Source organism: Corapipo altera, unplaced genomic scaffold (genome assembly GCF_003945725.1).
Source record: "Corapipo altera isolate COAL_440 unplaced genomic scaffold, ASM394572v1 79, whole genome shotgun sequence".
NCBI classification, from domain to species: Eukaryota; Metazoa; Chordata; class Aves; order Passeriformes; family Pipridae; genus Corapipo; species Corapipo altera.
Genome location: NW_020884927.1, coordinates 924,044 through 937,642, shown reverse-complemented (window position 1 = coordinate 937,642; position 13,599 = coordinate 924,044). Strand labels below are relative to the sequence as shown.

At 38.7% G+C, this 13,599-nt stretch overlaps 1 protein-coding gene across 7 annotated transcripts in view; it reads right to left on the bottom strand.

Moving 5' to 3' along the window:
• Nucleotides 1-2,330: 2,330 nt before the first annotated feature.
• Nucleotides 2,331-13,599, bottom strand: part of RALGPS2 (Ral GEF with PH domain and SH3 binding motif 2) — a 107,399-nt gene continuing 96,130 nt past the window's right edge. For all 7 annotated transcript variants that reach the window (XM_027658444.1, XM_027658439.1, XM_027658442.1 and 4 more), the window contains 3 exons: nucleotides 12,213-12,318; nucleotides 10,917-11,008; nucleotides 2,331-9,105 (listed from right to left, as the gene is read on the bottom strand). In XM_027658444.1, the coding sequence (XP_027514245.1) occupies nucleotides 9,076-9,105; nucleotides 10,917-11,008; nucleotides 12,213-12,318 (228 nt within the window). In that variant the 3' untranslated portion in view covers nucleotides 2,331-9,075. The remainder of the gene's footprint in view (nucleotides 9,106-10,916; nucleotides 11,009-12,212; nucleotides 12,319-13,599) is intronic.

The window sequence follows — 13,599 nt, the reverse complement described above, 5'->3', positions numbered from 1 at the left end:
TGTGTGTCAACATCCCACGACACATTTTGACTCCTAAAAGTAAGTAATAATATACAGGTGTCTCTGACAAGATTTAAAAGAAAGCCTGGGGTATATTTCACACTGGTTCTGTGTTGGTGTGTTCACACCACCCTGGTTCTGCTCTTTATCATCTTACATACATAGTTACAACCTCTTCTGGAAAAGAGGAAAGATTAGCAGAAACACTTTCACTATTAAGCCATCACCATGTTGAATGAAACTAAGAAAATGAAACTGTAAAGCCTTCAATACATAAAAGTCATTAGGAGTCAGGAGTTACTTACCTGGCTGAAAGTTCACTCACCTGCACGCTGTAGGTTTACTTCTTCCTCTGAAGCCTCTGATACAGGTGTCAGAGACAGGGAATAAGAACAAAAGCAGTGTAACATTATAGATTTAACACTGATGGGGAGCTGATTACTGAGGTGAGTGTGACTCAGGCTTACTAACAGCTTACAGTATTTTTGGTATGTAATGCAAATCAAAAGTTTATGAAATGCTTGCCAACACCAAATATCCCCAAATCAAGAAATTATAATGAATCACAACTATCCCATTTAGACTGGCTTGCTTTGAGTAAATCTTAGATACATGTTTATACTCATTAAAGAGCATCCTGCTGCTTCAGCACCAGGAACTCAGGATTTGCATTTGCTGTTCCCAGTTCTGTCATAAAACACTACTGAGCTACTCACACCAGCATCAATTTGTCTCCGAGTCACTGCTGTGGGACTGCTCCTGTACAAGGCAACGGCTCCCTCTTCTCATGAGCTGTTTCTGTATTCCAGTCACTCTAAAACATTAAATCTGCAGTCAGGCAACGAGCAGCAGAGGCCAACGTTTGCCCTTGGCTTGCATCTTCAACAAGCAATGAATTAGTTAAATGTTTAGCTGTATTACTTGACCTAAAAAACAGTTCAGCTCCTTATCCCTTTTCCATAACGAAAGGGAAACATTTTCCTACCTGAAAAGAAAATGAAAGACAGATTAGCACATTGCTGTTGGCTGTGTTCATGTACAAGGCCTCTCTTTAGTTTAATAAATGGCTTGGACTCATTTTGTGTTTTCCTACAGATAAACCCCCTACTTTTTAAACCTGAAAAAAATACACTTTCAAGTTTCCCTTTGCAGATCTCCTTCGAGAGACCCTTTTCAATGTTTCAGAATCGAAACTACATGATTTTATACACTGGAATTTTTCATCAGGTGTCTGACATGCTCCATCACACAACACACACCATATAAAACCCAGCTCTTTTACACAGCAAGATAAATTTACAGAGCAAAGTAATTTAGTAAAGGCCAGTTTTGCACAGCAGCAACAGTCTCTTGTACCAGCCCAGGAAGATAAGCTGAAGGTTTTATTTTGGATCTGAATTTTGTCCTTAAGTACCAAATTGAACTGAAAATGAAAGGGGCAAATATCAGTGTAAAGGTAAATATTACCCATGTAAGAATGTGTGTTTCAGTAATAATGCTCAATTTAAGTGAAAAACTAATAAAAATATTACTTAGAAGCTGGAAGCATGGATTCAATCTTGTGTATTCAATTTATTTGCTGTTATAAAAACCATATCTCTCCTCTGTTCTGTCAAGGCCAAAACAGTATCATCTGCTTACATTTTTTGTTACCCAACATTCTCACTTACAAAAACTAAGTTTAATATATACAAAAAAAAGGAGGGGGAGGGGGGAAATACCATCTCCTTTCAGCTTTGGTTGTTTCATATATCTGTGGTTTGGTTTCTGCTTCTCCCACAGATGTTAAACCCTCTCCCCTCACTGTGGTTCCTTCCTATGTAAAAAAAAAAAAACAACAGCCCAAACTAAAGATGATGTTACAAAATCAAGGCAATTTCAATTCTTTCAAATCATTCTTTCAGAATCTTTTAACATTCAGTTAATGGACTCAGCATCTCTCCTTGGTAAAAAACAGCAGGAAGTATAACCACAGTGAAAATCATTCCACTTGGGAAGCAAGGAAGAGATCAGGTGCCTTTCCCCCACCTGTGTTCTCACTCTCTGGATTGGAGGCCTTCTCCTGTAAACAGCATTCTGAGAGACAGGAACATAAGAAAAGAGGCAAAAGGACTCCTTGATGTGTTCCTTGATTTAGGAAAAAAACCATAAATTAAAAAAATACTCCAAAGAACTCTCGCTTCGACCACACAAAAAGAGCTTTGAAAAGGAACCAAAAAAAAAAAAGAGGAAAACAGAAATCACCAGCTAATTAATTCTGTGTTTCTTTTCACGCTATTGAGCACAAAGCATTTCCTCAAACTCAATAATCTGGAAAAAAGATAAAGGAGGGGGTTACAAAAATCTACTTTATTCCTTCTCTCTTTGCAAATACATTTGAAACAAATTGTTCCATCATGGAGAAAAGGAGAAGGAGCCCAAGGCTCACACTCTGACAAGCATTTCACAGCCTGACCCCACAGCATCTCCCCCAGGGCTGCACAATCCAGTTCAGTAAGGCTTCACAGAGTAACAAAGGCACAGAGAGGAGAGAAGCAACACCAAACAAAGAGCTGAGGAAATACAAGGCTTTGCATGCTATTCATTCATTCTTCATTTTTAGTTTATCTTCCATGTAGTTGCTCCTTAAGAGCCAATCTGCCTGATCACTGCTTTCAGCAAGTTTAAATTTATCACATCTTTAAATACAGAGACAACAGAAAAGAATCTGATAAACTACCACAGAGAGAAAAACCACATCATTTAACAGAACAATCTCTGAGACCAAACATAAATCTCTTCAATGAACTGTATTTCCCTGCTAGTTTTTGGATTTCTTTTGTACCAGCAGACAATGGTATCTTTACATGCTTCATTTCAGAGGTTTATTAAAAAAAAAAAAAAGCCACTAAAATTCCAGCTGATCTCAGCACCATTCCCAAAGACAGTCAAACTCCACGTTGCAAAACCTGGTTGCAGTCTCAATGCAGATTTTCAAATGAGAAATTAAAACTTCAGACACAGGCCATCTTTTAAATCATTTATTTCAGTAGGAAAGACTTTTGAAACCTGTTCTTCAATTCATTTAAACTAGCTTATGCAAACACACAATTTTCACACGCACACACAGAATAAAGTATTAAAAAAGGTGAAGAAAATGGCTAGAGGACAAACTGCACATCCCTCAGCAAGATCATAGTGCAATCCCTCTATCCCTAGAATGCCTCATGCCGGCAGGGAACATTAAAAATGGCTTGTGTTTACTGCATGACACCTTGATCCCCCTCCCAGTGATGGTTGGTCCTTACAGGATTATTATAAAACATATCTATGGTTTCCTGGTGCTTTTCCCACCTCAGTGCAGCAGCATTTGAATGGATACACTCCTGAACATAAGGAGCCAGAAGTGCCAGTAAACAAGGCACCCCAGAACCCTTTATTTCAACATTTAATCCATTTATTAACTGCTTTTCTGCTTTGCAGTTTCAGCTGTGAACAGCTTTGGAATGGTAAGAAATTCCTTCAGGAATCACAGGTGAAGGCAAGAACCTACCCAAACAAAGAGAAATAATGCACTAATCAAACACACAAAGGAAAGGGAGTATTTATGGTGCTTTTAGTCACTCCAGAGCAGGACCAGGCTGACAGCCAGAGCCACGCCAGGAGCTGCAGGAACCTGCATTTCATTACATCTCATGCACCTTCTTTTTCTTACCAACATAACTTCAAGGAAACTCGCCAGCCCAGTTCTGCAACAGGCACAGTTGAACTAAGTAATTTGTGTTCTCTCCTTGGACCCAACCCTTCTGTTGTCTTTGAAGGTTCTTAGAAAGCATAAGACTAATTTGCAAATAATCCTTCCAACATCTGAATTTACAAAAAGGCTATATTGAAACTGCTGTGTTTTTATAAGGATGTATTCCAGGAAAACAAATATTTAATTGCATAAGAACTACACATTCTTCCTTTCATTTCCCCTTCCAAAGCTTCTGAAACCTTGCTGCTAAAACAGCCTCTTGCAGTTGTTTCAATGAAGGGCAGTGCTCTCCACATAGTGTTGGCATTAGAAATACAATATATAAAACTGAGCTTTTGGGATATTAAGACTAAGATTAATCCAAGTCCCCTCTTTCCCCCAAACAGTTTTTTCCTGTGGTATTTATTTCACATTAGCAAAAAGCCTGTAAGGAATAAATCTTCTCATAAGAATGTTCTTCAGTGTTTACATTCAAATGGGAGAGAGAAAAGCAAGCTCCTTTCTAACAGCATGAGCTCTTCAGCTCATGTAGTCTAGACCACGACTTGGACTACTCTTTTCAATTTCCCCCCCTACTAAATCTACTCAGAGACACACCAAAATAAAAATAAATTAATTTTTAAGAGGTCTGAGCTACTTCTGACAAAAGCTGAACAAGCCCAAGCTACCAAATACCTCTACATTTTTCCTAAAAAGAGGCTATACAAACACAGAAAAAAAAATAGTAGTAAAGAAACTCAAGCCAAGCTATTTTACACTGACCAAAACAACTGTCTGCTGCAGAAATGCAATGACTGCCTGGAATGTCACCCCTTGGTCCATTGAGGACACAGCCTGCAAGTCTGCCCTGGTGGGACTCTCAGCACTGAAATAAAGGAATTGGTCTCCAAGTTCATAATAAGGCACTGACAAAAGTCCTCCTCAAATCCAAGCACTCACCCTCCTGATACATCACATATCAGAATGATGGGTTTTAAAAAAGAGGGGTAACCCCCTATGAACAAATTCCACGTCCACTCGTACAGATCCTTTCAGTGACAACTTTCCCAAGCCAAACCACTTCATGCACAAGACACTTTCAGAGAAGAACGAAAGAAAAAGGGTAACATTTAAAAAGAACAGTAAAACTTTCACAGCTTGTCTTTGTAAGGAGAATAGGCAATTCACTGATGTGATTTAGTACCACTCCTGGGGTCTTGATGCTGCAGCAGGTAGCACACAGAGCTGGCCATGGAAAATACTGGAACTACCAATGCTGGTGAGTTAGAATATCAAAAAAAAGGAACAAACAATAAAGAAAAATGCCACTGAGAGAGACAGAAGAAACAATATCCCATGTTTTACCTTATCTTGATTTGGATAAGATTTACTACAGTTATCCAAAACCACAAGATCAACTTGCCTTTTGTCACAGGGGACCTCAACTTCTCACGTGCCTCAGCAGCACAAAAAACCTGCAACTGCTTCTGCTGGGAGGGAAAGGATCTGCTGTTAACATGTGTTGTGTCTGATTCCAGCAGAGGAGGACTATTGTTGGAAATGTATAGATGCAAATAGAGGAGGCTGATGTTGCAAGATTAGATTAGATGAATTCACTTCCAGTGAGGAACAGATAACTAATAAAACCCTGCTGTGGTTTTTAATGCTTTCTTCTGCTCCCAATATGTTTTCAAATGTGCACACATCTCTAAACACAATTTTAGAGCTGGGTGTTAAAGCTCATTCATTAAGTATTTACGTGCATTCATTTAGTATTTGTAGTTTTAATGCCTATAACTTCCACCTAAATACTTAATGAATCATAATAGCTTGAGTAATATTCCTCTGGCATGAAAATGTCTGCAAAAGGAAATATGTGTCTGGAGTGAGCTGTGTTTATTCAAGCTATCCGAATTTTTAAAAAATAAATCTCATTTGCTTTCCAAGAACACTGGGATAGAAGTTAGGTCTGAAAATCCCAGCCAAAAGTTAGCACGGATTAAATGAGATAAGAGTTAGCAGTAAGTATTCAACCACCAGTGCAACGTTATGTATTTCTAATGCACTGCACCAGTTCCATAAACCAGACATTCCCTGGTTTTGATCTTTCCCAAAACTTTTAGTTTGGCTAAGAAACTGATTCACATTTACATGCCAAGTCTCACTAGAAGATCTACGCTGAATAATTTTTGCTCAAATGCCACCAAAACAAGGAGTTGCAATGGGCATCTTTAGTTTCAAAATCAAAATGTTCAGAAAAAACACAGTGACAAATATTAGCTGAAGTGTTTCAACAGTTATTAACAAGATAAAGAATTAGAGCAACACTTTGAAAATAAAAATCAAAGAAAACCTGCCAACTGTCTGAAGTAGTCTAGATGACAGTCTTACCTGAATACCATGAGCTCGTTGCTGTCCTTGTTTTCTCAGCACTAGTTTCAGTTATTTAATTTTTTTACCTCCTTTTGTAATTAAAAAAAAAAAAAAGGAGCATTACTACGCTCTTTACAGTGTATATGACTTGTCTGTGTCTTTCCAAAGCTGAGCTGAGGCAACTTTCCCTCAGGGAACAAACCCTCCACCTCTTTCTGAGCACCATTTATCTTAAAATATATAACGTGACAGTGTTTCTGTGTTGCCCAGTAGGACAACAATGGGAAAGTACTGAACTACTCATTGTAACAAGTGCCAAAAATGCTTTTCTGTGTTGTCATTACTCACTCCAGTTACTGTGGCCACACACTTTAAGGAACTCCTCCCACAATATTCCATCTCTCCCATGAATCTCCCGTATCGGAGGGTGGAAAACAAGGAAGGGTAGGAGGCCCAAGGACAACGAAAACTGGGAACAGCAACAATTCATTAAAGGATGATTTGCAAACTGTTTTCCCCACCCTCCTCCTACCATAAAACCTAACTCAAAACAGCTGGAAAAATACAAAAAACCCAGTAATAAATGACATGTCCTGACCTGGCTCTGTCCTTAGCAAAGCTGTGTGCTGTCAGGCTGTGGCTCCCCATTGCATGTTGCCTTTCACTAACAAAAGAACAGATACAGTTATGCTGCAACGAACCCAGATTAGCTTATTTAAAAATTCAAAATCCACAGGCTACTATCCACAATGCTTAAAAAAAGGACACACGTTATTAAAAAAACAAACAAACAAACAAAAACCCACTTAGTCATTGAGAAGAAACACACTAAGTAATTCTTAAAACAGAAAAAAACCCAAACTAAATTGTGCAAAGTCTACTAAGTAACACTGCTGGCTCTGAAGATGTTGTCTTTACTATACACCTAACATGGGTAAACCTGGGAGATGTGTGAACTGCACAGGGATTCAGCACAAGCAACCTCTTCCCAAAGTTCATGACTTCAGGATGAGAACAGGCTATTCATTCCTCGTAAAAAAAACCAGCAACAAAAAAAAATGCAAAGGGTCTCAAATTCTCAGAGTGTCTGTGGTGTAATTCCGACAGAAGCATCTTTCTAGTGTTTTCTTTCTACCAAGAGCCAAATCAGAACAATTCCTGGAAACATAAACCAGCCTGTTACCCTTTACATCACCGAGTGGTTGGGGTTTGTATGTTTTGTTTGGTTTTTTGTTTTGTTTTTGTTTTTACTGTGAGACTGGATTAGCCTTCTTTTTTGCCCGCCAGAAATCAGAAAGTAATCATTTCCATTATGAGATTAATTTGACTCCGGAGGAAAAAAAACCCCAAACCAGCCCAAAAATGAATTTATAGGCTTCTACTCAGATGCAATAAACAAACTATACATTTTCAAAATAACAACTACTAGTAGAAACCTTTATTAGATAGTCAGAGAACTCTCAAACAGACTGGTAGGTAGCTTGTTTCTTTTTAAAAAGGAGAATTCATGGTGGAATCTGCAAGCGTATTTACGGCCACTAAACCACAATGCCAATGGAACAGTTACTGATTTTTCACAAACTTCAAAGTTCTGATATCGGAGTCATATCTTGGGACAACGTTTCCTTGCTTTACAAAGATCACATTTTTTAAGATTAAAGAGAGACCAATCATCCAGGAAACTAGGTGACGTCAAGGAAACCCCCAAGAAAGCGAGAATCAAAATCTTAAAAGCATCAAACACACACATAAAGCACAGCTCCCTTTTTACAATCATAATGTTTTTCTCTGTGAGTAATTCCAGTGACCAAGAATGATTCCTGCCAAGGACAGAATTTTGATGGTCCCACACCTTTTCTCTCCTTAGGTTATCCTACCTTCTAATAAATTAGTTATTTGCCTGAAGATTAAAAGAGCTTCTGCACGTAAGGTCTGCTTTAGGCCACGTTATCAACACCACACAACGTCAACTATTTCGACCAAGACAGATACTAAAATCAATTATTGCCAAATGAGAACGTGAAAGCTTTGAAATTGTGCCTGTATCTTCTTAAAAATGTCCATCTTCAGTGATATTAGGAAACACCACACACTAACAGTGGTCCCTAACTGGTCATTAGCAGACACCCAGAGAAGGAAAGCGTCTCGGTGAGCTGTACCCGGGTGTTGGTGTTTTGTCATTCAACAAATGGGAAGAAAATACTCAGTGCTGACCCAACAGTGCTTTGAGTTTTGTCTCTTACACACACCCCTTGACCACCCAAACCACGTGGTTTTAACCAGGAATGAGGTCCTGACGTACCAAAGCAGTATTTGGTGTGTAAGTGCCGCTGTCGGGCACCCACCTCCTGTGCAGGAAGGACCAAGGTTTGCAAACTCACTGCTGTTTCAAACTTTATACTTGTAGGTCTGAGAGAAATAACACTGCTCCAGGCTAAGAGTGCCTGGGACAAGCTCCCATCCAGAACTCCTGGTACAGTCTAAACAACATCTCTAGGACACGTAGTACCTCTCTTACCCGGTTCATACACAGCTTTAGATACAGCTCTTAAATACCAGTTTACCTGTTTTCTTAAGAATGCCTAAAAAGGTGAGTTATTTTCAAAATTAGTATAAAGTTAAAAGAAACTCAAACTAGCTACAATCTATTTAACTCAAGCACAGCACCGCCAGAAGTTTCACACACACTATTTGGTGTTTCATGTTGTTTTTCCTTTCACTCTTTAAGGCAGTGGTTTCCACAGGTCAGTTCAGAGAACATAACGAAGCACGGTCCATGGCAATTCATGTTGCAACTCCATTTTTCATCTGGGGGACTCTGCTCCCCAGCCATTAGTGGTTTTGTTCAGGGCTCCAGAGTTCAGAGATCGAGTGGACAGGCTCTGTTCTGGCACAGATACAGCTGGCACGTTTTTCATCAGGACCTCCTTCTCAGTTATGAGATGGTTCAAATTGTTCTTATTTTTTTTTTGTTTTGAATTAGCCTGTTATTCAAAGGTCATCAAGTTGGCAGGAACCTGAAAGCAAAAATGGAAATGACAGAAGAATTTACTTCAAGTAGTAGCTACTTACATTCAACTCTTACACACACTAGACAGCTGTTCAAATGTACATTGTTCTGTCTCCAAAAAAGGAAAGGGGGAATGCAACTATCAAAACATACCTTGAACTGTAGAAAAAACAGGTATAACTAAAATATTAAATTGTTTCAGGGGTTATAATTTTATTATATGGCCATAGAACTTTTAACTTTCATGACATTTAAGATTTGTCAGCAAAAGAACCTTAACCATGACAAATCTCAGCACCGAACTACACAAGCCCCAGCCAGAGAACTCTTGGCACACAGAGCAGTGATTGATGTAGGCCCTCTAGTATTTTTAAGATTAATTTAAAAAAAACGAGGCATCAACACTTGCCTGAGCTTTTCCCATAGGAAACCTGAATTGCCTGCTGCAGATATCACTCCCTTTCATGAAGATTAAAGCTAATTTGCAATACATTAGTTTATATTTCCATTTTTCCCCCCATCAGGAATTTACCTGACAGCAGCATCTCTTGTTTACTCAGGTTATTAAAGAGCCAGCACATTCCTGATGACACTCAATAAATACCCAGTTTGGTCAGATTTGAAACAAGCATTTCTTGCTTTGCATCTGATCCTGATGGGTCCCTTCCAACTCAGCATATTCTATGATTCCATGATTTATCATTTACCTGTAGAATGCTCAACTGGGCTAAAGTTTCACCATTAAAATCAAAAATAGTATCTATTAAAATAGTTCTCAGTATTACTCAGCTGGGTAGGTGTTTATATTCTATTGAAAACACATTTAAACATCCAATTTTTCTAAGGCAGTCACACTGTTAACAGTAATAGATAGTACTGTTAAATCTTATTGAATAAAACTTGTCTTCAGGGGGCAGTTTTCAGGCTTGCCTGGAAGTCACCACTTGTTTGTAACTCTTTGCTACTATTTGCCACTATCCCCACATTCTCCAGCCACAGGAACACAATTTCCTCTCCTTTGCACTGTCTCAAATACCTTCACAGGAGCTTCTGCAACCCTCCTTACTCCTTAAGATCTGTCTCAGAAGCAGAACTGAACAAGAAAGCACAGAAAGATGTGGAAAGGTTTTTTTGTTTCCCCTTGAAATTCAGTGGTATTTCTGCTCTGGAAACTCCATAAACAAATGTGCAAAAGAAAAGGGAGAGTTCAGGGAGGCAAAATAACTTAAAAAGGATTTTGCTGATAAAAAAGATCAATAAGAATTTATATGGGAACAGCATTTAATAGGGGTTGGAGCAGTCTATCTTCCTTTTTGATTCATGGAAAATACTACCATTGCTATCAAAGGCTGCAAAATGTACCAAGGACTAGACTACTGTTTATACATTTTAGGAATACATAACAACCAACAGAAAATATGCACGTCCACGACCTGAAAAAAAATGGCACTACAGGAGAGTTACCTGGAATTGATATTGAATGCTACAGTTTACAGCTTTTATGTAACTGTACAAACAGCCCTTTTCAAATGGGCAATACAAAAATACTGCCACTTGGACAGGTATTTTAGAGCATTCCTTGCATTTCCCCAATTGCTTTAAATGAGCCTCAAGATAGCCCCAAATCCTTCTTCGTTACCCCAGAGTCTTCAAAGGGACAAAGACAAAAGCAAATCAACCAGCACGTGAAATGGAGGCAGAGGCTGCTCAAGGTACATTGCTCCTCACACAAAGCCCTCAGTGACAGCTTGGGCAGCTCCAAGATCTGTCACTTCTGAGCTCTTAAAAGCTCATTCCACTGCAGCATCTTGCTCTCACCTGTTGTCTGTTGCTTTGGCAGGCAGCACTCAGGTGTTTGAACCAGAGCATGGCATTCATTCTGTTCCCAGCTTGAAATTTATATGAATTTCCTAAGTGAGAAAGGGAAAAAAAAAATCTGATGAGGAAACACAAACAATGCTACACACTTAAATCCTACCCATCTTCAAATACCTCTAACTTAAGACATTATGAAAAGATTTAATAACAGAAGGTTCATGTAACTTTACACTCTGTCTGGAATAGGTGCAATTGTTTGAGCTAGTGAAGGGAGGCTACAGCTTCCTGCCTTCCTTTCCAACATTCTAGATTTCAACTAATGCCAGTATCAACTAAGAAAGAACAAAACATTCCTTAGAACTGCACAGAAATGTTTGAGCTCATTGCCCACTATTGCAATTTGTTTATAATACCATAATTTTTTAATGAAGTGCAAGATATCACTGAAATGCTCTCTGGAAAGCTACACTTGAAAATGTTTGAATATTGTTCCTGAACCTACTGGTACATTTCAGACTAGTGTTTTCAGTGCCTGGTGTTACACAGTGCTTGCTTAGGTTCAGCAAGGTCATGTGTTACAAAACCTTTTGAGATTGCTGTTGCAGAGTTTAAGCTGACAAGCATTCAGTATTTACACCTCATATCAGTGGTGCTAAAATGGATGTTTGGAAATAAAACACACTAAGACTTGAAGCAGACAAAGCAATAAATAATTTTAAGCTCCTTTCTCAGAACTTCTAATAATGCTCCTTCTGCACAGTTTGAAGTGCTATGGAAAAGTAACATTTTCTTCCAAGTTTAAGCTGAAAGCAGGGTGCTGTGTTGGAGTGATGGAAATCCACAAAACAGCCAAGATCTCTTAGGGCTTTTTTCCTGGTACTAGCACTACATTTGAACAGATGGTTTGATTTTTGTTTTTCATGTGAGAGGAGAAGGGACTGGTCAAGCAGGTAGTATTAGTTGAATCTCTTTTTTTTTATTGTTAGTTCCATTTTCACACTTGTGAAAATGCCTCAGTGTTCTAAATATAGTTTGAAAGAATGCAGAGGAATACTTCCAATAAAAATCACAACTGGAGTTGTTAAGGGTTTGGAGGGTTCTCAGAACTTAATGAAGACTGTAAAGATTCTCCACGGATTCTTGTTCCCACAGCATTCTAAAGGCAAAGACGACATCTTGGAGAGCAGTTGAAATTGGAAGGATGTAACAGGATGTTACCTTTCACTTGCTCATTTACTTGCTTATAAATGACCTCAGCAATGCAAATGCTTATTCTGGGAATCAGTGCACTCTTACCCTTCTCAGAATCAGTCAATAAGAAGAGATCTGGATGCTCAGGGTCATCTGCCATCATCACCATCCAGCCCACCACTGACACGTTCTTGCTGGGCGTGGATTTGAACTGGAAATACAGCCAGAGATGTAAAACTGAATTAAACCAAGAGGCTTCAGCCAGTTCCTCTCAGTGACACTGTCAAAGACTGAGTAACTTCAAATGAAGCACAGCACTTCACACAGTTAATTAACAAAATTCACATGAAATTAGTGAAAACAGAACTTATCACAATTAATGATATTCAAAAGAAATTAAAAGAAATATCACAATCTGCAAAAACTTGTCAGACCTCTGAACTGCACTGCATGGAGACAATTCCTCGCCACATTATTGCACATTTGAATGTACAATATAATTCAAAAGAAGAGTATTAATAAATGCAAAGCTAATCCCTCCACTGTTAACAAACAGAAGAATTGAACTTGTCTGTGCCGTAACTATTCAAAATTAACACGTTATAATAAGTCTGTAATTACACATAACATGAGTTCTGGGGACAAGATAACACAACTGTGTAATTAAATATTATGACATGATGAAGAAAATGGATCAAATGAAGATGCAGATTCAATAAACCAGTGCCCAGAACATCACATGCTCATTTATCAACAAGATGTTCAAAATGCTGGGGCTCCCCTGTTCAAAGTGTTACTCACACACTGACAGATAACAGCACCTGTCTCTGCTACACTAGTCCCTCTCTTGACAGCTCCTTGATGCCACTGTTTTTCATTCACTTGGTCAGTATGACTTTCTACTTCTCAGGCTGAGTTCCAAGCTCATCTCACCCATTAAATCCAACTTATCTCCAAACCACAAGCTTCCTTCTCCCAGGTCTCCTTGTTCATCTATTAGTATCTCCTCTCCTTACAGGCTCAGGCAGTCCCACCCACTCCCCAACCCCAATTCATTCTGTTCTCTCATGACTTTTGCTGCCAGGTCTCCTCTTCCTGCATTCATGGGTCCAACAGAGACTTTTTCCATCAATCCCAGCACTCCCACCCTCTGCAGTGCTTTACTTCACTCCTTTGCACAGCAGATCCAACTCTGCTATATCCTTGTCCTTATCAGACATGTTTTCCACCTGCCTTGTGGATTCCCATCCCAACCTCTTTATTAGCACAGTAATTTGGATCTCTCTTTAATTATATTATTAGAAATCATAAAACATTCTTCAGACTGTTTTAGTTTTAAGTCATTAAAACTAACCTGGTAGTTCTAAAATATTTTTATTCTTCATTCTAATGCCACATGGTTGACGCACAGCATTAAGCATCAAGTTACTTTTTTTTCCATTTTAGAAATATTGCTTTAATATTACTAAAATAGAGCTCTGGTTCAACCAAA